This window comes from Psammomys obesus, unplaced genomic scaffold (genome assembly GCF_907164565.1).
Source record: "Psammomys obesus unplaced genomic scaffold, mPsaObe1.curated_primary_1811, whole genome shotgun sequence".
NCBI lineage: Eukaryota > Metazoa > Chordata > Mammalia > Rodentia > Muridae > Psammomys > Psammomys obesus.
The window spans coordinates 2,545,598-2,565,001 of NW_026591643.1; the positions used below are offsets into that span (position 1 = coordinate 2,545,598).

Consider the following 19,404-nt stretch of genomic DNA (forward strand, 5'->3'; position numbering starts at 1 on the left):
CCCGGGGGCGCGGGGGGCGGGATGCGGCGCCCGGGGCAGCGATGACCGCGGCGCGCTGCTCCCGGGCCCGGCTCTGACTCCGTCGCCTGCCGCTCAGCCCCGCGCCGACCCCCGTCGAGGTGTGTACGCCCGCGACCCCCGGAGGGACGGCTGGGGCGGGCTGGAGCGCTGGGCGCGAAGGGCAGGGCCGCGATCGCGGTGCGGGGCGGGAGCCGGGGCTGCGCCGGGGCTGCTCCGGTGGGGCCCGCGGCCCTGCCCCGTGCCCCGCCCCCGCCGGCGCCCCACGTGGGCCCCCCAGCGCAAATTTGTCCGCTAATGGCGCAGGCGATTATCTGCGGGGCCGCTCAGTGTTGTGTGTCCCGCGGGCAGGGCCCGAGTTGCGAGCGCCAGGAATCCAGACGGTGTTTGGAGAGGGGGCGGCGGGGGCGGCTGGTAATTAGTGTAAACCCTTTGTCTGCCTTTGATACGCTCGGCGTCTACCCGCCTCGCTTCCTCTGCCTGGAGCTCGGCGCTGAGGGGGGCCGGACCCCGGCTCTGCGGCCGCGACCCGAGCGCCTGAGCCCCGAGCCCAGCCCAGCCCCCAGTGACCGCGCCCCTGCTCCAGGTCCGACTGGCGAGATGACGCGGAGCCCCGCGCTGCTGCTGCTGCTGCCGCCGTTGCTCCTGGGGGCCCTCCCGTCGGCCGAGGCGGCGCGAGGTGAGTCCTGGCTCCCAGTCCGGCGCTCTGGCCTCCGCAGCGCCGCCCCTTTCCCGCCAGCCCTGACCCCTGCCACAGTGCACGCCTGGCACACTCCTCCCCTCCCCGTCTGCCTCATCGCAGCGGGCCGCCACCCCTGATCCTTAACCCCAAGTTACTGCTGGCTTCACGTGCCTTCACCTCGCTCGTGGAGGTTACCTGGGTCGCAGCCTGGTAACCCCAGCTCCCCCTCCTTTGACACCTCACCTAAAGGGCCCGGACTTTGCCCTTGCCGAGGTCCTCTCCAGGACACGCTCACAATCTGGCATACGCACACTTTCAAGTGCATATCTGGGTGGTCGACCCTCCCCCAGGTTCTTGGGGAGTGTGGACTCTCTGAGGCCACAGAAAACCTTATTGGGTCCCTGGGAACTTGTAGAGACTGGCGCAGTGGCTAGGTGAATGGAGATGGAGAACCTTGGTGACTTCTTGGTGATCTGTGGTCACCCCGATCCATCCCTCAGCTGACCCAGCCCTGGGCCGTTGGCTTGCTTGTGTCTTACAGGCAGCGTAGTTTAGTGGCTGGGAGTCCCCAGAGCATGAGGCATCACTGTACAGTGAGGTTTGGTCTCTGAGGAAGACACGTGATGGTTCTAGACCACGGGGCCACACAGCAGTTTGTCACAGCACACGCCACAGTATGGCTTGGATACAGTCTCACCCATTTGATGTCCCGTGGGGATCTCTGCCCTAGACCCAGCCCTAGCAAAGGGCATCCAGAGCTGACGAGTGATACATGCCTGTGGATTTTTGCCTGCCGTGTTCCAGTGTCACGGGGCACAGTGCTGGCGTCCCCTATGGTTAGGCAGGACTCATGGCCAGGCGGGCCCTTTGAGTGTGTTGGCCACTCAGGACTGTCCTTGCTCTGTCCACCAGTCCTCCGAGGCTTCGCATCTCCTCCCCCCGCCACCAGCGCGGGCGCACTGAGCCTAACCTGGCCTTATATGGCCACGTTTGGTGTTGGGTGGCGGGCGGCGGCCCAGGTGGGCCTTATGCCACTATGACCCCCCCGCCCCCCGCTTGGGAACTGGCTGGCTGGAGGGTGAGGGCTGTCAAGGCACAGCTGGGCTGGACAGTGTCCTGGGCATGTAGGCACTCGGGCCATGCTGGGTGAGTTGTCTCTTTATCCCCCAACTGGTGACCAGTCTTTAATTGTTCTTTTATTTGCTTGGATACCCCCCCCCATCCCTGCACCTGCCTCTTCTTTGGCTGCTCAGCCAGGGGGGTTCCAAAGGCCTCTGCCCTGCCCTGATCACTGGCTGGACCTTCAGGTTGACTGATGGGTGGCAGTGGGCAGCAGCACCCTACCTTTTTGCTGGCGGCCCTACGGGGGCCATGCTTCTGCCGTTGTCTCCTTTGGCCACAGCCTTGGGATTGCATCTCCTGTCTGGGCCCCGGCTGTGTTGGTAAAGGCCCCTGGCCAGCGCTAGGGAGCTGGAAGGAGCTGCCTTCCAAGGGCAAGGGCCCTGTGGTTGGGGCGGAAGAATGGCGTTTCCTGAATTGTGCTGACTTCTCCCTTCAGGCACAATCTGGACTGGAGGGGCAGAGTTATTCCAAATGCATTCCTTCTTCAGTGGTTCTTCGTGAGTAGGTCCAATTTTGACCTTAAGCTGGGCCAGAGAACTGCATGTAGAGTTTTGGCTGTTTTGAAAGCTATTTCCCTGGGGTGTCACAGATTTTGGAATCTGTACATCACTAGATTCGGATCATTTTTTAAAGTTCCCCTTTGCCCAAAGTTTCACAATGTTGGTGAATTTGCTTTAAGATCACCCCCCATTTGAAAAAAAGATAAGTTTTGTTTTGCTCTGTTCTGTTTCTCACAGCGAGAATGTAAGTTTAAAAACAGAGTACCGTTCTTCAAGATAAGTCTAAGAGTATAAGGCTTTCTGAGAAGTGCCACCTCTGAGCTTTTATTTTAACTTTTTTTTTAAATTTTTAATTTAATTTTATTTCATTTTGGTTTTTCGAGACAGGGTTTCTCTGTGCAGCCTTGGCCATCCTAGACTCGCTTTGTTAGACTACGCTGGCCTCAAACTCACAGGGATCCTCCTGCCTCTGCCTCCTGAGTACTGGGATTACAGGCGTGCGCCATGGCACCCGCCGTACCTCTGAGCTTTTATAAAGTTGACTCCAGGATCAGTCTCTGAGCAGCTCACATAGGCTTCTCTTCCATCTTTTGGAGCCAGCTGTTAGGTTTGGAGAGACCTGGCCCTGATTTGCCCAGAGCACTGTGTTGTGGAGAAGGCTGTATGATGCTGTGGAGATGGTGGCTGGCTGTTTGCGTGGAGCTGACCTGGCTTTTAACCAGGCTGTGGGAGGCCTCTTTTCTTCACAGGCTGTGGCTGATCAGAGTGTGGCTGGAGTGAGGTAGATGCTCAGGAGCCAGGCCTAGCTAGCCCCTGTGAGGTAGGGACATGGGCCAGCCTTCCATTCACATCTGGGGCCCTATTCCTGGAAGGGAAAATAAATCACTGTCCCCATGGGGGTGGGGAGGGAGTTGTGAACAAAGTCGCCTTTGGCTAGGCCTGGAAATGCCGACCACAGGCTCCTTTATCCTTTGTGCAGGATCAATGGGCCTCCGGGCTCTCAGAGTTGCCTTTCAGTCGGCCTGCCCTGTGCTGTAGCCCTTACTAGGGAAATGTTGGTTTTTCCCCAGCTGAGGCCTCTAGTCTCTGGCTTCCCTGGCCTTGGCTCAGTCTTTGGTGGTAGTGCTGGGGGCAGTTGGCTGTGGCCCAAAGCCTCATTCCCCCTACTGGCCACCTGCCCTCTCTATAGCCAGGGCCTGATGCTTGGCCCATGGTGGCCTCTTCTCCCTCGTTTTGCTTTAATATGGTGACTTTAGAATGCGTAGGGAGTGTGTTTAAGTCCCTGTTTCCATACTTTATAGTTACCCTCCTCTGCCTGCCACCTGCTCTTCTGACCAGTACTCCTGCCCACACCTCAAGGTGGAGGAGAGCAGAGCGTTCCTGAGAATGGGGTCGGGGGAAGTAGGAGCGTCAGGCTGGGGGGCGGACAGAGTAGGCACATGGATGTAGGCTGGGTAGGTTTAGAAGAGGAGGAAGGTGGATAGAAGGTGCATTCTACTGGGCAGTTGTTAAAAGCAAGAGCTTCCCCCTGAGCAGGAAGCACAGCCCCTCTTTCCACCAGGAGTTTATTTCCTGAGAGATTTGTTGGAGCTGCCAAGGGCCTGCAGAGCCAGCGGTGCTGCCTGCAGCAGCGGGTGGGAAGGGAGCCATGTGCTGCTCTGACTCAGGTGTGGGGCTGAGCTGCAGGAGAAGGTTCCAGCCCTTGATGACAGTCCGGGGTGCCCTCAGGGAACTCGGGACAGCACCCCGGAGCCTTCTCCTGAGCTGTCCCTGTACTCCCTGCCTCCTACTTTCCAGCTGCTGGTGGTGGCAGTGTGACCTGGGCTGAGGCTCTAGGCCCCCCAATATTCGCAGCTCCATCCCTAAGAAATCTCTGTGTTGGCAGTGGTGTGGGCTGCTGGATGGGTTTGCCTGGACTGTTTGGTTTGGGCAATCTGAACAGCCCAGTTTTTGTAGGGCTAGGTGGCATGCTGCCTTAAACCTGACTTCTGCTTCAGGAGCTTTGGGTTCAGGAAATAGCCTTATTTTGATAGTTTTCGAGGTATCAGGGGCTTCCAGGATCAGAGTTTGGCCTTGTTTAGGGTCAGAGACCTGCTGTTGCCCTGACTTGAAGCTAGCCATGGCCCGACAAGCTAGTGTTTGTGAGAAGAGGGTCAGGGGTTGGCTATCCAGGTGAGGCCTCCTCAGTGGGTCCTTCTATGGATGGGTGTATGTGTCTCCTAAAGGACTGTGGCCTTCTCTGATGATACCCCTGCTACTATATGTAGTCTTAGTGAGTCAGAGAGTGTCTATGAGCTAGCGGCGTACAGATGTGGCAGCTGCGGTATTCCAGAGAGAGGAACAGACCTAGGGGAACAGACAGTGCCTCCAGAGAACCCTCTTCCCAAATTGCTGCTGCTGGGCCGCAGGCAAGCTAGCTCTACTCACCAGTGTGAAATCTCTTTGGGGTGCCTAGACCTGCCCTTTAAGGAGGGGAGTTCAGGTCAACAGGCTTGGAACCCCAGCTGGCATCTAGACCTGACACTGACCACATCCTTCAGGTTAAGAACTTCGACCCAGACTGTGCCTCCTGCAGAAGGTCCCCACGCTGTCCCCGCCTGCACTAAAGTCTAGTCTAGTCTAGTCTAGAAATACCTGGGTGGGTTTTCCGGAGGAATGGACACAGCTGAAATAGCTATAGAAGTTACGGAGAGGCCAGAAGCTGATACAGCTCTCTCCTTGGCCTGGGGCCTTCAGGTCCTACCACGAAGTGTTGGTCTCCACGTTACCTATCAGTGGAGCAAGAACACACCCATCTTGAATAGGCCTGTGTCCCCCTGCCTCCGACCCTCTGGATCCAGCCTGTGGTGAGCTCTCTCAGCCCTGGGATTCCTAAAGGAGCCTGCCTGGGTGGGCAGGTCAGATAAGCCCTGTTGGAAGTTCAGGTATGGCCCTTAGGCCCCAGCTTCTGCAGAGAACCCTCCTGCAGCTCTCCCAAGGCCGAGTGTGGGGCAGTTATGTCCCATTGCCCTTGAGCTGCAAGTCCTTAGTTTCCTCACTGCTTGAGCAGAGTAGATGGCTGTCCAGGTAGAACAAAGGGGGCTGTGTTTCCAGAGTTAAATATAGATCCAAGGTGGCCATATTATAGCCCAAATTCCCACAATTCTAGGGGTTGGGCTTTTTGTGCATGGGGGCGGGGATGTCCTTATGTGGGGCTCTGTAACAAGCCTGGGGCCCAATCCCACAGTGGGGTATATTGGAACTCAGTCGGGGGCAGGGGCTGGCAGGATACTGTTTGCTTTAGGATAAGGCTGGCTCCTCTGGCCAGCCTGTCGCCAGCCTGTATGTGCAGGCAGGCCCCAAGGACCAAGCTTCCGGCCATCTGGCAGTCACTTAGCCCTGTCCCTCAGCACTGGTCATGACAGGCCTCCTGTCTCTTGGTACCCCTCCTCTAGACTCCTCTTCCTCTGTCTGATGCCAGGAGGGATGCTGCTTCCTGAAGGCATAGTGAGGCTAGGTTTCCCTCAGGATCTCCCATGTGATGTAGGGCGGTAGATTCGTCTGGCTTTGGGCACTTCTTGGGTATGCCCCAGAACATCTCCAGGCAACTGCATGTGTGTGTGTATGCTTGCATATATGAGTCTGTCTGTGTATATACCAGATTGGCTGGGGCCACGGGGCTGGCAGGGATTTGGCCAGTTCATCACTGAGGCCTGGGTGGCACTCTGAGTGGCGGGATTTCGGACAGTGACAGTTGGTAGACAGAGTTTGCTCAGGAACGGAGTTGAGGCTTGGGAAGGTGTAGGGAAGGGAATCTCAGGAGCCATGTGCCGAGTGCCCAGCAGCCTTTCGCACCGAAAGCTGGATGCAGGAGAACCTTGGGACAACTATGCTTGAATTGGCCTGCTGCCTTAGGTGGTTAATGAATAGAACAGGTTAGGAGAGAGGTGGGCTGACAGCCCTCTTCCTACCTCTGCGCTTTCCCTTTCCAGAGGAAGCCATGAAGGAAAAGTGAGGAAGAGGACTGGTGATGAGACCTCAGTTGGTAGCAGCTTCAGGCCCAGGTCAGGGGTGAAGGGAACTGAGTGGAAGCCGAGATGTGACTTGGAGAAGAGGTTCTCAGAAGAATGGGCAAAGGTTTGGGCCATACAAGTGAAAGAAGAGGTGCAGGAGGGCCCCTTCCTCTGTGGCTTCCTTCCCCATTGAGCGGGAATGATGTCCTTGGGTTTTCACTGGCAGACATGGCCCCCTCCCCTATGGCTGACTAGTCTTTTGCCTCCTTAGAGCCCACCTTAGTACTTAAGAGTAGGCCCATAGGATGTTGGGAAGCAACCTCTGGAAGTCCAAAGACATCCATACAAGCACTCCTAGGGTGAAGGCGGTAACACGTGCTGAGGCCGTGTCAGCTGATCATAAAAGCACATGCTCCCCCGGGCCCTGTGCAGCATCACCACTGAGCTTGCAAGAAGGCCTGTTGGCTCCTGCATGCTTTGCCCGGGACCATCCTGGCCCGACTTACTGGATGCGCTGTGCAGACACCCCTCACTAACATTAGAAATGTGCCGTGTGGGTGACCTCATGACCTCATCCACTGCTGCAGTCCCCGCCCTCTCGCACCCTCACGAGAGCGCCTCTCTTGCAGCCCTGCAGCTTTCCGACTCCTGCAGACGATGCTCCCTGTGCTCTCTGTCCCGCCTGGCTTCCGTCCCTGCCCTCCGGTCCAGAGATGCCTTGATGGTTAGGGCTGTGGAGAAGGGTGCTTGGTGTGCATTGGCGATGTTGGGAGTGTGTGCTGATAGCTAGAGTTGGGAGTTCCGGGAATTGGCCTTTCCCGAGATGGTGGTCTTGACTTGTGTTGCTTGAGCCTCTGCCTGGGGCCCCACCTGTGAACATCTTTTTTGGGGGCTAGACCACCTCCTAGGTCTGACCTAGGGACTGTCCCGCACAGGACAGGACCCAGCACATTCTTCCTTATGAAGAATTCCCTGAGTGGAATCTAGGTAAGGCACTGAGAGCCTGTGCCCAGCCCTTGCTCATCCTGTGTATCCCAGGCAGCCCTTTAAGTCCCAGCCCTCTGGATACTGTCCTCTGACCCCATGGTCTTGGGATTGTGACCCTGTGAGGTCTAGCCACTTGGCAGCTGTGGCCACTGGGGCTGGCTGACAGCCCAGAGCAAACTGTGTCCATGAGTTCAGACACAGAGCACACAGACAGAACAACCAGCTCCTATGCGGGTGCACACACATCTGGGCCTGCAAGGGCCCTCTCAGTGATGGGCATGTATGGCGGTGAGCGCTGGCAGGCTCACTCCTGGCCGTTCATCCTGGTGGTCCCTCCTGTTGACCCATTTCCCTCTGAGACAGGTGTAAGGTGGCTGTCCCTTCCCTGAGTGACCTGGGATGAGGAAGGGTCAGGTGCCAGAGGCAGCACAGTGTGCAGCTAGAATATAAGATATCCTGTGAAGCTCTGTGTGTGGAAAGAGGCCAGCCAGAAGCCCATCCTACTGTCCTGTTCTGGGGGCTCCTCTTTTCTTTTTTTTTCTGACCAGGGAACATGTAGTTCTCTATGGTGAGACAAAGGGATGACCCTGTTTTCTCGGTTTGAATTTTAAAAAAATGTAAAAGTATTATTGAGTTGTGTCCCGACCCTCTGGGCTCCTTGGGGAGGCGGCCTGCTGTGGTGATGCACCAGCAAGGTGCTTGAGACTGACATGGGGGGATGTGTGGACATAGGCCGCTGTGCTTGGGAAGCAGGGTTCGTGTTTTGGGGCCTCCTCTGCCGTAACAGGCAGACTTCCTTAATGGGGCCTGGGTGGGTTCCCGGCCCCTGTGTCAAGCCTTTGCTCTCCTAATGTGTTTCCCCCAACCAAGCCCTCTAACCCCTGCAGGACCCCCAAGAATGGCAGACAAGGTGGTCCCACGGCAGGTGGCCCGCCTGGGTCGCACTGTGAGGCTGCAGTGCCCGGTGGAGGGGGACCCACCACCATTGACCATGTGGACCAAAGATGGCCGCACAATCCACAGTGGCTGGAGCCGCTTCCGTGTGCTGCCCCAGGGGCTGAAGGTGAAGGAGGTGGAGGCCGAGGATGCGGGCGTCTACGTGTGCAAGGCCACCAACGGCTTTGGCAGTCTCAGCGTTAACTACACTCTCATCATTATGGGTCAGTTGGTTGCTCGAGTCAGAGATTATGGTGGGGCCAAAATCATCTGGGCACCAAGTGTGCGGCAGACACTGCATTCTCCTACCCTGTTTGTTCAGCCTACACCAAATCTACCTGGACATAGACAGGATCCAGGAGGTTTTCCCATTCCCAGCTTGGGCCCTAGGGCGACCAGCTCAGGCTTGGGCCTTTGCTCCCAGGTGGCGGAATGGATGGGGCAGTGCTCAGGCAGAGGTTCCACCGAAGAGCTGCTGGGTGGGGTCGGGTGGAGTGGGCTAAGGACTTGGCAGTGAGAGCTTTGGCAGCCATGACTTTGAGGCTCAGGTTTCAGAGTTCAGAGAGGCCGCAAGAAGTGAATGGCCTCTGTTCTCTTCTGTCCCTGGGGCCCAGTCGATAGGGAATGGGCAGGTGTCTTTGGTGACCCCCCCCCCACACACACACACATTGGTAGCTGGCATGGCCCACCATCTCTGCTGGGTGCCCTGGTGTGGGGCTCTGGGCCTAGCTCATGCTCTCTGCAGTGGAGGGCTAGGGTAGTGGCCTGGAACAGCCTGGCCCTTGGTCCCAGGCTGGTGGAAGAGGCCGCTGTCCTAGGGCAGCAAGGCGGACATTCCTTATCACGCCCTGCCCTTCCCCCCATCACTGCCCAGTACAGGCCTCAAGGCCTTCTCTCTGGGCTTGGAATGGGAATATTACGGCTGTCCACCCTCCCCACCCCCATCCTTTCAAAGAGGACGATGACCAGGCGGTATGTAAGCCATGTCTCTGCACCAAGCACTCGGCCCCTTGATGTGGGCTAGGGTTACTGCAGCTGCTGGCTGGGCCTGGCCCCCTCCTCCTGGGCCCTGAGACCCCCCGGAGCCAGGGTGGGGGCCAATTCTCCAGTCCTACCATGCCTATCAGGGTCACCTGCACCCAGGGAGGGGGCTGGCAGGCAGCCCTTGCCCAGCTGTCCCAGAATCCTGACATGTGGGAGTGTCCATGGCCTCTTCTTGGGTTCTGGGGCTGTCCCAGCCAGGGCATGCTGGGTATTGATGAGGGGCTGCCCTGGACCTCTCACCTGGCCTCCTTATGACCTGTTTCTCTACAGATGATGTCAGCCCGGGGAAGGAGAGCCCCGGGCCAGGTGGCTCTTCTGGGGGCCGGGAGGACGCAGCCAGCCAGCAGTGGGGTAAGCGTGGGGTCGGGAGACTGTTGGAGTAAGGCGGTGCCATCCTTCTGGCATCATACCCTTTCCCGCTGACCTTGATGCTGCCCCGCCCCACAGCACGGCCTCGCTTCACGCAGCCCTCCAAGATGAGGCGCCGAGTGATCGCTCGGCCCGTGGGCAGCTCTGTGCGGCTCAAATGTGTGGCCAGTGGGCACCCACGGCCAGATATTATGTGGATGAAGGATGACCAGACCCTGACACGTCCAGAGGCCAGCGAGCACAGGAAGAAGAAGTGGACGCTGAGCTTGAAAAACCTGAAGCCCGAAGACAGCGGCAAGTACACGTGCCGTGTGTCCAACCGGGCAGGCGCCATCAACGCCACTTACAAAGTGGATGTAATCCGTGAGTGGCGGGTCTTGGGTAGGACAGGGGCCCGCGGTGCCTAGCACTGTGCTGACATGTCTTTTTGTCCCTGGCACAGAGCGCACTCGCTCCAAGCCCGTGCTCACGGGGACACACCCTGTGAACACAACAGTGGACTTCGGGGGGACCACATCGTTCCAGTGCAGGGTGCGCAGCGACGTGAAGCCTGTGATCCAGTGGCTCAAGCGGGTGGAGTACGGCTCTGAAGGCCGCCACAACTCCACCATTGACGTGGGTGGCCAAAAGTTTGTGGTGTTGCCCACCGGTGACGTGTGGTCACGGCCTGACGGCTCCTACCTCAACAAGCTGCTCATCTCCCGGGCCCGCCAGGACGATGCTGGCATGTACATCTGCCTGGGTGCCAACACCATGGGCTACAGTTTCCGTAGTGCCTTCCTCACTGTATTGCCAGGTATGTGTGGGCTGCTCATGTTTACACTCAGTCCCTTCCATTGGTCTGTCCTGTCCTGGGGGATCCCCAGTGTCTACCTGGCAGGTGTGGGCTCCCTGTTCTTTCCCCTTCCTGTGAGTCCTCCTTGCCTCAGAGGGAGTCCAGGGTTACTATCCATGTAGTTCACGCTTGGGTTGGTTGTCTCGTTAGTGTAGGGATCTCTTCTCTACTGCTCTCCCTGATCTCTCTTGCAGACCCCAAACCTCCAGGGCCTCCTGTGGCTCCTTCATCCTCAACCACAAGCCTGCCGTGGCCTGTGGTGATCGGCATCCCAGCTGGCGCTGTCTTCATCCTGGGCACCGTGCTGCTCTGGCTTTGTCAGGCCAAGAAGAAGCCGTGCGCCCCTGTATCTACACTGCCTGTGCCTGGACAGCGTCCCCCAGGGACGTCCCGAGACCGCGGTGGCGACAAGGACCTGCCCTCGCTGGCTGTGGGCCTGTGTGAGGAGCATGGGTCCACCATGGCCCCCCAGCACATCCTGGCTTCTGGCTCAACCGCTGGCCCCAAGCTGTACCCCAAGCTGTACACAGATGTGCATACACACACGCATACTCACACATGCACACACACACTCTCATGTGGAGGGCAAGGGTCATCCGCGCCAGCATGCCCACTCTCAGTGCTAAATGCAGCCAATCTCCAAGCGCTGTGCCCTGAGGTAGGCATATGGGGCCCAAGGCAGCAGGTTGGGAGGATTGAGAATAATGGAGGAAGAGTGTCTTAGGAGGGCCTGTAGCAGGCACTCATGAATTTGGCCATATAGATGTATCTACTGCCAGATAAAGAGACAGCCAGACCCCCGCACACACACATTTAAAAGTGCGAATGTGCACACAGGTGCGCGGAAAACTTGAGAAGCCTCAGGAGGATTTGTGGTGTGGCTTTGCAGTGACATGTGGCAATGGCTAGTTGAAGGGATCTCCCTCAAGTCTTAGAGGTCACGGCCTCTCCCCCACCCCTGCGGACCTGTGTCTCTTCCTGCCTGGCCTTGGTGGCTACTTTTGTCTACGTATGCCATGGTGTGCCCAGGAGCCAACCAGCAATCTGGCTGGGGTGAGCAGTGCAGCATGCCTGGAGGTTTGAGCCACCCTCCCCCTGCTAAAGAGAAGGGCCTCCATATTTATATTTAAGAAATGAAATAATATTAATAATGATGTAAGGAGGGTTGGAACACGGGAACTGTGGCCTGCCCTGGGCATGGGAGCTGCCTGGTCTTGTGGTTACATTGGGTATCCTCACTGTCCGTGGCTGCCTGGCCTCTGTAATTTTATATAGAGTTTGAGCTGAAGCCTCGTATATTTAATTTATTTTGTTAAACAAAAATTTGCCTCCTTTTCTTCATTCTGGTGTTTGTACCTGGGGTTGGTCTGTGTGTGTATGTGCCAGTGAGCACACACACGTGCTGATACTGTGCCTTTGTGTCTTTCCTCAAGGGAAGCGCCTACCTTCCCTTTCCTAGTCCTCAGGTCTGGGGTTTCGCAGGCTTTGTCTTTTGTGGGGCCTCGGGTTTCTGAGCTTCATGGTGTACAGGAGTGGCTGCTGCTGGCTGGTAGTATGAGGCGTTTGGGCATCATTCTAGGGCCTGTAACTACATAGCTGGCCGAGTACTATCCCTCTGTTCTGTGCATGGCCTGCTATTAGCTAGGAACCTACTTTTTGTTGTTCTATTTTATGTGGCCTTAGCAGGGAAGCTGCTTAGAGTTGGGGTAGGGCCAGCACTAGATCACAGTAACCTCTGTCCTCAGGGCTCCCCGCTGAGCGCACTCCCGGGAACTCGTATGTGATATGGCAATTCTTTTCAATCAGGGAAACAGGCGTTGATTCACCTAGCGTTTTTGGAGGCTGGGGTATCTGTCTAAGCAAGTTCAGAGCTCGCTAGGCACAGAGGGCTGGGCACAGGTCTCAGTAGTAGAGTGTCTGTCTAATATGTGGGAAGTCAGTTCAGCCTCCAGCATCACATGCATGCATACACAGAGATCCCACAGGGATAATCCACCAAGGGTCCTGCCGTGGTTCTAAGAGCTTCTTGAGACGTTGCCTTTCTTAGTGTTTCTCCAGTGTGCGTCTCCATGTGGGCCCCTGGGAGAGGGGTTACTTACCCTGGACTCCATCATAGAGGACAGCTCCTAGCCTTTGATCTCCTGGGGCGGCCACACTGGGTGGTCCTGGCTGTTACTGACAGGGCTATCTCTGGCTGCTGGATGCCAGGGATGCCCAGATGCATGTTCAAGGCACCGTGGGGCTTTGGGCCCACAGCTAGTCATAGATGCCCCCACACAGGATGGCTCAGCATCAGGTCAAGTTTGCTTGACATATGGGGGTTGCAAAGAGGGAAGAGCTTCGGCGGTAGGTTATCTGTACCATACAAATAGACTGTTCCAGGGAGCAGACAGAGAGGAGGCACTCTGAGGGAGAAAAGACCCAAATCTTTGGGCTAAGGTCAGGAACCAATCAATGAGGAGTGAGAGCAGCCCCTCACTTCCTCCCTGCCTTTCATCTGCTGCTTCAGAAGCAAGATATTCCTGGGCAGAGCAGGTGGTGAGTGATGGGCTGGGAAAAGGGTTCCTGGATACCCCTGAATAATGACTCTAGAGCTCTGTGGCTGTACTAGCGCATATGCAGTAGCTGTGAGCCCATGTCCCCAGCCTCAAGGCCTTTCAGGTTCTGTCCCATCTCCAGCTCAGCTCTGGCAAGCCCTCATGTGGATGCAGTTGGCTCGTCCCTGTAGGGGTACATGCTGGTCACCCCCCATGCCCCAGAGGCTTTAGCACATTTTCAATGCTGAAATCACTATCTTCTCCCCCCCCCCCCCCCGTGTCCAGGGAGCTGCTGTGTCTCGTGGGTAGGAATAAATGGCCTGTGTGCTTTGATCTTGGGAAGACTAGGACAGTGCCTCTGAGGACAACCTGACAGTGCCCAAAAGATGGTGCTTTGGACCTTGACCTTGCTGCTAGGAGGCACCTGTCTGTCCACCCTCTTCGCATGCCTGTGTCATCCATACTCTCTTTCTCGTGCCCAGGCCTACAGGGAAGGACTTGTGCTGAGTGGTGGCTTGCTGACAGCTGAGGGCGGAATTGTGGGGTGAGGGCTGTGGGTCCAAGAAGAAAGGAGGAACCTAAACGAGCTCTCCCTGCCTGCTGCAACCCCTCACAAGGACAAGTACACGTCCCTAGCTTTCCCTGCTCAGAGGTCAGGAGGAGATACTGCTGTCCTTGGAGTGACCCAAGGCGCAGGCCAGGCTTCTGATGGGAAGTCATGTAGGAGGAGATTCAGTGTCCTGGTTGAGGCTCGGTGAGTGGTGGGTGCGTGAGGGGTGCAGTAGGGGGCCATGAGCGAGCCTCCACCTGACCCGTCTAAGCAGCGTGATAAGCTCATTCACTGGAAAAGCCGGCAAACTTGAAAGGTTGGCCCAGACTCTGACACCCTTGGGTGTGACACCCCTCCCTCCTCCAGCTTCAAAGGATGTCCATGAGCTGTCCTGCAGCTGTCCCTGGGGGTAGGGAGGGGCTGAGGCTAATGCCCAGGGGAGGGTGATTGTACAAAGCTGAGAGGAGAGGGACATGGCCTGCCCCACCCTGCAGTCAGAGGACCTGGCTAGAGATCAGAGCCTGTTCCAGGACCAGGACATGGCCACAGAGGACCTGTGACATAGAAGAGGGTCAAGGGGTGGAGATACCACAACAGTATGGATTTGGCCAGAATACCAGGCAGGGCCCAGAAGAGCTGCCCTGATCCCCCAGACAGCACAAGGCTGGGCCATATGTAGCCAGGCTGAGACTTCAGGTGTCGGGGACATACTGTGGTGACCTGAGCTTGGGGCCCAGTTCCTCTTGCTATCTGGTGGTAGCACACCATGCAAAGAGCTTCTGTGGCCTAGTAGAGTAAGGATCTCAGTCCGGCTCTGTGGGGCAGGAGCTGCGACTATTCATTCTAGGAAGGTCTGGCAGAACTCTTCTGAGATCCGTGTGTCTGTTGATGCAGGTGGCAGCCAAGGCCACTCTCAGCTATGTGGAGACCCAGGTTTCTTTCTGTAGCACCCCGGAACTGACACTTTACATTACGGACTCAAAAGTCTCTTAATGAGGAGAGGGATTCGTGAAGGGCATTCTTGCCTCAGGCCATGGCTGGGGCTGACCAAGTTCCTGGGCCATCATTTGGTCCCTCTGTTATCTGAGCCGGCACCCAGGAGCCCTGTGGTGGAGCTTGAGCAGGATAGCCATCTTTGGTGGTCAGGGAGGTTCCTGAGAGGGATCTCTGATGGAAGCTCTAGACTGGAGGAGCCATCTTGATCTGGAGAGGAGGAGACTCCAGTGTAGCTGGAGACAGGGTCTGTCTGAGACAGAAGGGTGCTAGTCTGCTCCCAGTTCTGGGTCTTCTGACTAGCCTAGGACTAGACCTAACACTGTACAACTCCTCCTTGGGGGAGGGTCCTGGTAAGTCTAGAGGTCACCTGAGGGCCCTTGAGAACTATCGCAACATGGAATGGCTGAAACATATATGGAACCTTGTATGATCTCACCTAACTCCATGGTGGGCCAGGCTACTCTTTCTGTTCTAGATCTGGGACAAAACCCAGTTCTTAATCCTTCCCAGCCAGACTTATCCAAGCAAGATCAGTGCCTGGTCAGACCCAGATCCTCGGTTGTCCTGTGTCTTAGCCTTCCCTGGTTGCTCTGCATCACTGGCTCTTCATAGGGGCCTGATCCCATGGGTGTCCCTCCAACATGGTCTCATTCACAGAGCTCAGGTAGCTGTCCATGCTGTCCTTCCATAATGCCCCCCATTGGGCATCCCCTTGAGCCTTCTTCATCCTCACTTGGGCTCCGCCTCTCAGGTCAGCCAATGAGGAGAGAAGGCTAGTACTCAAGACATTCGTGAAAACTTGTCTCCAAGGCATGGAGCTCTCTATATCTGAGGGGAAGCCTGCCTGTGCTTGGTGTCCAGGGTCACTTCTCTGGTCTCATAATCTTAAACCACAGCTAGGACCAGGCACAGGGGCCTCGGGCAAGGCAAAGAGCCCACTGGGAGCTGGGGTTCCAAAGGGCCTCTGAAGACTGAGTTATTGTCTGGCGCCACTGATATCAGGGCTGAGCTAGTCCCTGCTTGCTGTCTCCGATGTAAATGGAGGGCCTGCAGGAGGGTGCTCACAAGACTATCCCCTCATGGACTATCCTTCTAACATGGACAGGAAGTTGGCCAGTCAATTTTCCTGAGAACGTCCTGACGGTCAGTGCTTGCCTTAGCTCACGGCCCTCCACTTTGTGCAGCAGGACTCGGAACAGCAGGGTGAGACACAGGCAGCCACGTCCTCTGTCTTTGGAGAGACGAGGCGAAGGTGCCCCGGGCAACCCTGGATGTCCTCTGCTGGCTCAGGCAGCTCTGCCGTGACTCACGGTGGCTTTCAAAATGCCCGCCATCCCAGTGTTGCTGGGTCTAGATACCAGGTCGTCGGTCTAACTCACTGTGTCCTTCCACCACACTCCCTCCAGACCTTCCCTGCCCTCTCACATGCCTAGATGATGGCAGAGTGGCCTCCGAGCCCCAGGCTGCCCAGAAATATAGAATGGGCACAAGGAGAGGCGTGGGTAGGTGATCCTGCTCTCTGCTGGGTGATCTGACTGCCTTCTTCAGGCAAGGCTTTTCCTTTAGAGGTCTCGACTCTGGAGTTCGTGTGGTGTGGAATGAAGCAGCACATGACATGAGGCTCGGCGGCCAGCACAGCGGCCTGAGGATTTCAGCCGTAGGAGATCCAGGATCCCTCCGGTGAGAATACTCTGGCCCGTATTTGGAGCTCCTGTCCCCCGTAGTCCCTCTCCTTGTCCATCGTAGGAGAGACTGATAGAGGACCCTGCCAGCTGCCTTGACCTGCCAGAGTGAGTCTTGGGTGGGAGAAGTCAAATGACTACCACAGCCACACGCGTCCCTGCCTACAGAGGCCTAGTATCCAGCTCTGCAGTGGCCTCAAGTAAGAGCAGTGGAGGCAAGTGAGAGGCTGAGGCTCATGTCTCAAGGCAGCTGCACCCTCCTCCTTCCTCCCCCCCCCCCCCGCCCCGTTTTGTTGCGACAGCCGTGAGGCATCTGGCCCTGGGCCATCAGGTGGTGACAGCTGCCAACAGCTGGCAGGAGAGGCAGTGGGACATCTGAGTTTCAGGGCTCTGGCTGCGGCTCCCTTCAGCTGCAGGGAAGCCAGAGAGTCCATGCAGGCGCAAGACTGTCCCTGGAGTGAAGAAGCGCTTCTCTGTCCCCATGGAAGGTCAGCATGGAGAGCCCCTTCTCACAGGGCTCAGGAGGAGTATCTTAGCAGCTGTACTGGGCAGGAGACTTCCTGGGCTCATCAGTCTCCAGCGTCTGAAGAAGATCTTAGGACTATGTTATCAGAATCAGTTAAAGGGTCATGGACAAGGGGCTGGAGAGATGGTTCAGTGGTTAAGAGCACTGTCTGCTCTTCCAAAGGTCCTGAGTTCAATTCCCAGAAACCACATGGTGGCTCATAACCATCTATAGTAAGATCTGGTGTGCAGGCAGAATGTTGTATAAATAATAAATAAATCTTAAAAAAAAAAAAAGGGTCATGGACAGAAAGCTGGAGTCCTGACCTCCAGAGAAGCAGCTAGGTAGCATTTTGCTAGGCAATATGCCTACCCCAGCCTACCTGGAGCATTGCAGGATTCTCAGGAAAGTCTCTATGCCTAGGTTCTCCCACATCCCAGACTGAGACTGGGGAGCTGGAGGCAGAAGATCTGGCTGGTTGGCCAAGGAACTCATCCTTCTGGAACAAAGGCTCCTATCACTCTATCCCCACCTACCACTCTCCAGGCTATCTCAGCAACGCGTTCAAGGAGTCCTTAGCTCCCTCCTTGCCAAACTCCTCCAACTTTCTTGACCCAGGGTGGCAGGCTGTATGTCCAGGGGATGACCTTGCCTTAGTGGGTATCTAGTGATGCTGCTGGGCAGGCTTCCTCAAGGAGAGAGGACCCATATCACATAGGACCCAGTACCTGACTCTTCAGTGAGACTAGGTCCAATTGTGAAGCTGAGGCTTGTGTCCTCTTCTGAAGCCTGGCCCTGGTCTCAGCTCTAGGCCTCCAACAGGCGGCTTCAGGGAGCATGGTCTGCAGCCCCACTGTTCTTGGTCTGGATTTGTCAGTGCCTAGGGCAAGCAATCCTGTCTGGGTACACAAGCCAGGTGCTCTGGAGCTCTGAAGACCCTGTCTTGTGAGACCACAGATTCTATGTCTTAATGCACTCATACAGAAAAGACACTGGCAGGAGGGGAGGAATAGATCTAATAGGACCAGCTTAGGAGAAATTCCTTTTCTGTTTTCAGCTTTTTCTCCTGTTTTTTTTTTTTTTTTTTTTTTTTTTTTTTTTTTTTCACCTTTCTTCCAAAAGCCATCCTCCATCAGTCACTCCTTGTTGGAGCCTCTCCAAGACGATCAGCACCCTCCTCACTCATAGACTACAAAACCCCTTTACAGAGGTAGCTGGAGCCAAAGTAACAATGACAGAACAAGAGCAGCCACGGGAGGGCCAGTACTCAGCACACAGGTGGTGGGGACACGACCCCAAGATGGACCCTCGAGTGAGGCCTAACATCCTCCAAAGGTGAGCAGCGAGCACCAAACTAGGACCCTACCACTATGAAGAGTATGCCCAGTTCTGGCTATGACACTGGTGCTCCTGCTTCCTGGCATGGGGCTGGGCATCCTGAGCCCAACCCTGTATCTGAAGACAGATGTTTGTAACATGCTCTAGCACTCAGACCCAGATGCTCACAGGAGCTTTCGCTGCCTCCATCCCTAAGCCCTGTGCAGCCGTTCCTGTCACCTATTTAGATATACTCCAAAGCGTTCTCTGGCCAGCCGGTGACTGGATTTGAGTCCTGTAATAGGAGCATTTGTGTAGTTGTGCATACTCGGACCCACTGAGAGGAGAAACTTGGCCCCATTTAGCTTTCCAGAGTCTCCCATGGCCAACACAGCACAGAGCACTCCCAAATCCTCTTGCCAGGGATGTCTGACTGAATGGTTGAAGAGAGGTTTTTGCTCATAATTCAGCAGGGCAGAAGGGATTGGAGCAGGTTATAGAACAAAGAGGGTCTTAGTGGGGTGGGGGCTGGGCTAATTGTTCTTGGGTCTAGGTAGGGGCAGGAAGTTGTTGCAAAGGGATAGGAACTAGACGGGCATAACCAGGCAGCCCAGCCACTGGTATTAGACTTCTGGAGGTGCCTGGGCCTGGTGTGTCCTGAAGCCCCTTTTCTTGGAGCCCACAAGGGTTGACTGGGGAATCCTAAATGGCTGGAAACACAGCTGTCACCTACAGGCTGTAGAGACAGTGGCTGTACTGGGGAGCCTTTAAGGCCCAGGCCGGTGTACAGGCCTGAAGGAGGCACAATCTACCCTTTGTTTCCAAGGCAGCCAAGCCTTCGGGCCAAGAGGAAATGAGGGGAGCAGCAGCCAGAAGTTCTTGCCAGCCTGCCTGGGTCTGGCTGCCAGAGACTGGCCCAGCCCAGGAGCTGCAGGGCCCTGCTATGGGGAGGGGAAAGCCATCATCCACATCTCTACCTAACTCAGTCTAGCTGGCATACCTGTGAGGCAGCAGAACCTGAGAGAGCCCCAAGGCCTCCGAGACATGCGTACAAAGGATTAGGAGTCTGGAAGGGCAAGACAGCAGCCTGAGTTGGATGTGCCTTCAAAGTCTCTTTCTCCAGGTCCAGGGAGACACTTCTGAGGAGCCCTTTATTGGAAACCCCAGAGGGTCCCTCTATGGCACTGGACAGCCCTTGGGTCTTTCTTGTTAGAAAGTGGATAGAAACCAGCTAAGGGTCTATGGGATTAGGTGTCCTACCAAGCTGCCACATGCACCTCCCACCAGGAACTGAGGTGAAGCTTCCAAAGGGTGGCTTCTGACTGTTGTTCC

At 56.3% G+C, this 19,404-nt stretch overlaps 1 protein-coding gene across 1 annotated transcript; it reads left to right on the forward strand.

Annotated features, from left to right (window-relative positions):
• The first annotated feature begins 6 nt into the window (after positions 1-6).
• On the forward strand, positions 7-11,197 carry Fgfrl1 (fibroblast growth factor receptor like 1). Its single transcript, XM_055611659.1, is given in 8 exon segments — positions 7-119; positions 605-697; positions 8,189-8,461; positions 9,552-9,632; positions 9,729-10,013; positions 10,093-10,446; positions 10,680-11,035; positions 11,037-11,197. Coding segments are annotated over 7 exon segments (1,503 nt in total). The 5' UTR covers positions 7-119; positions 605-618; the 3' UTR covers positions 11,112-11,197.
• Positions 11,198-19,404: the final 8,207 nt, after the last annotated feature.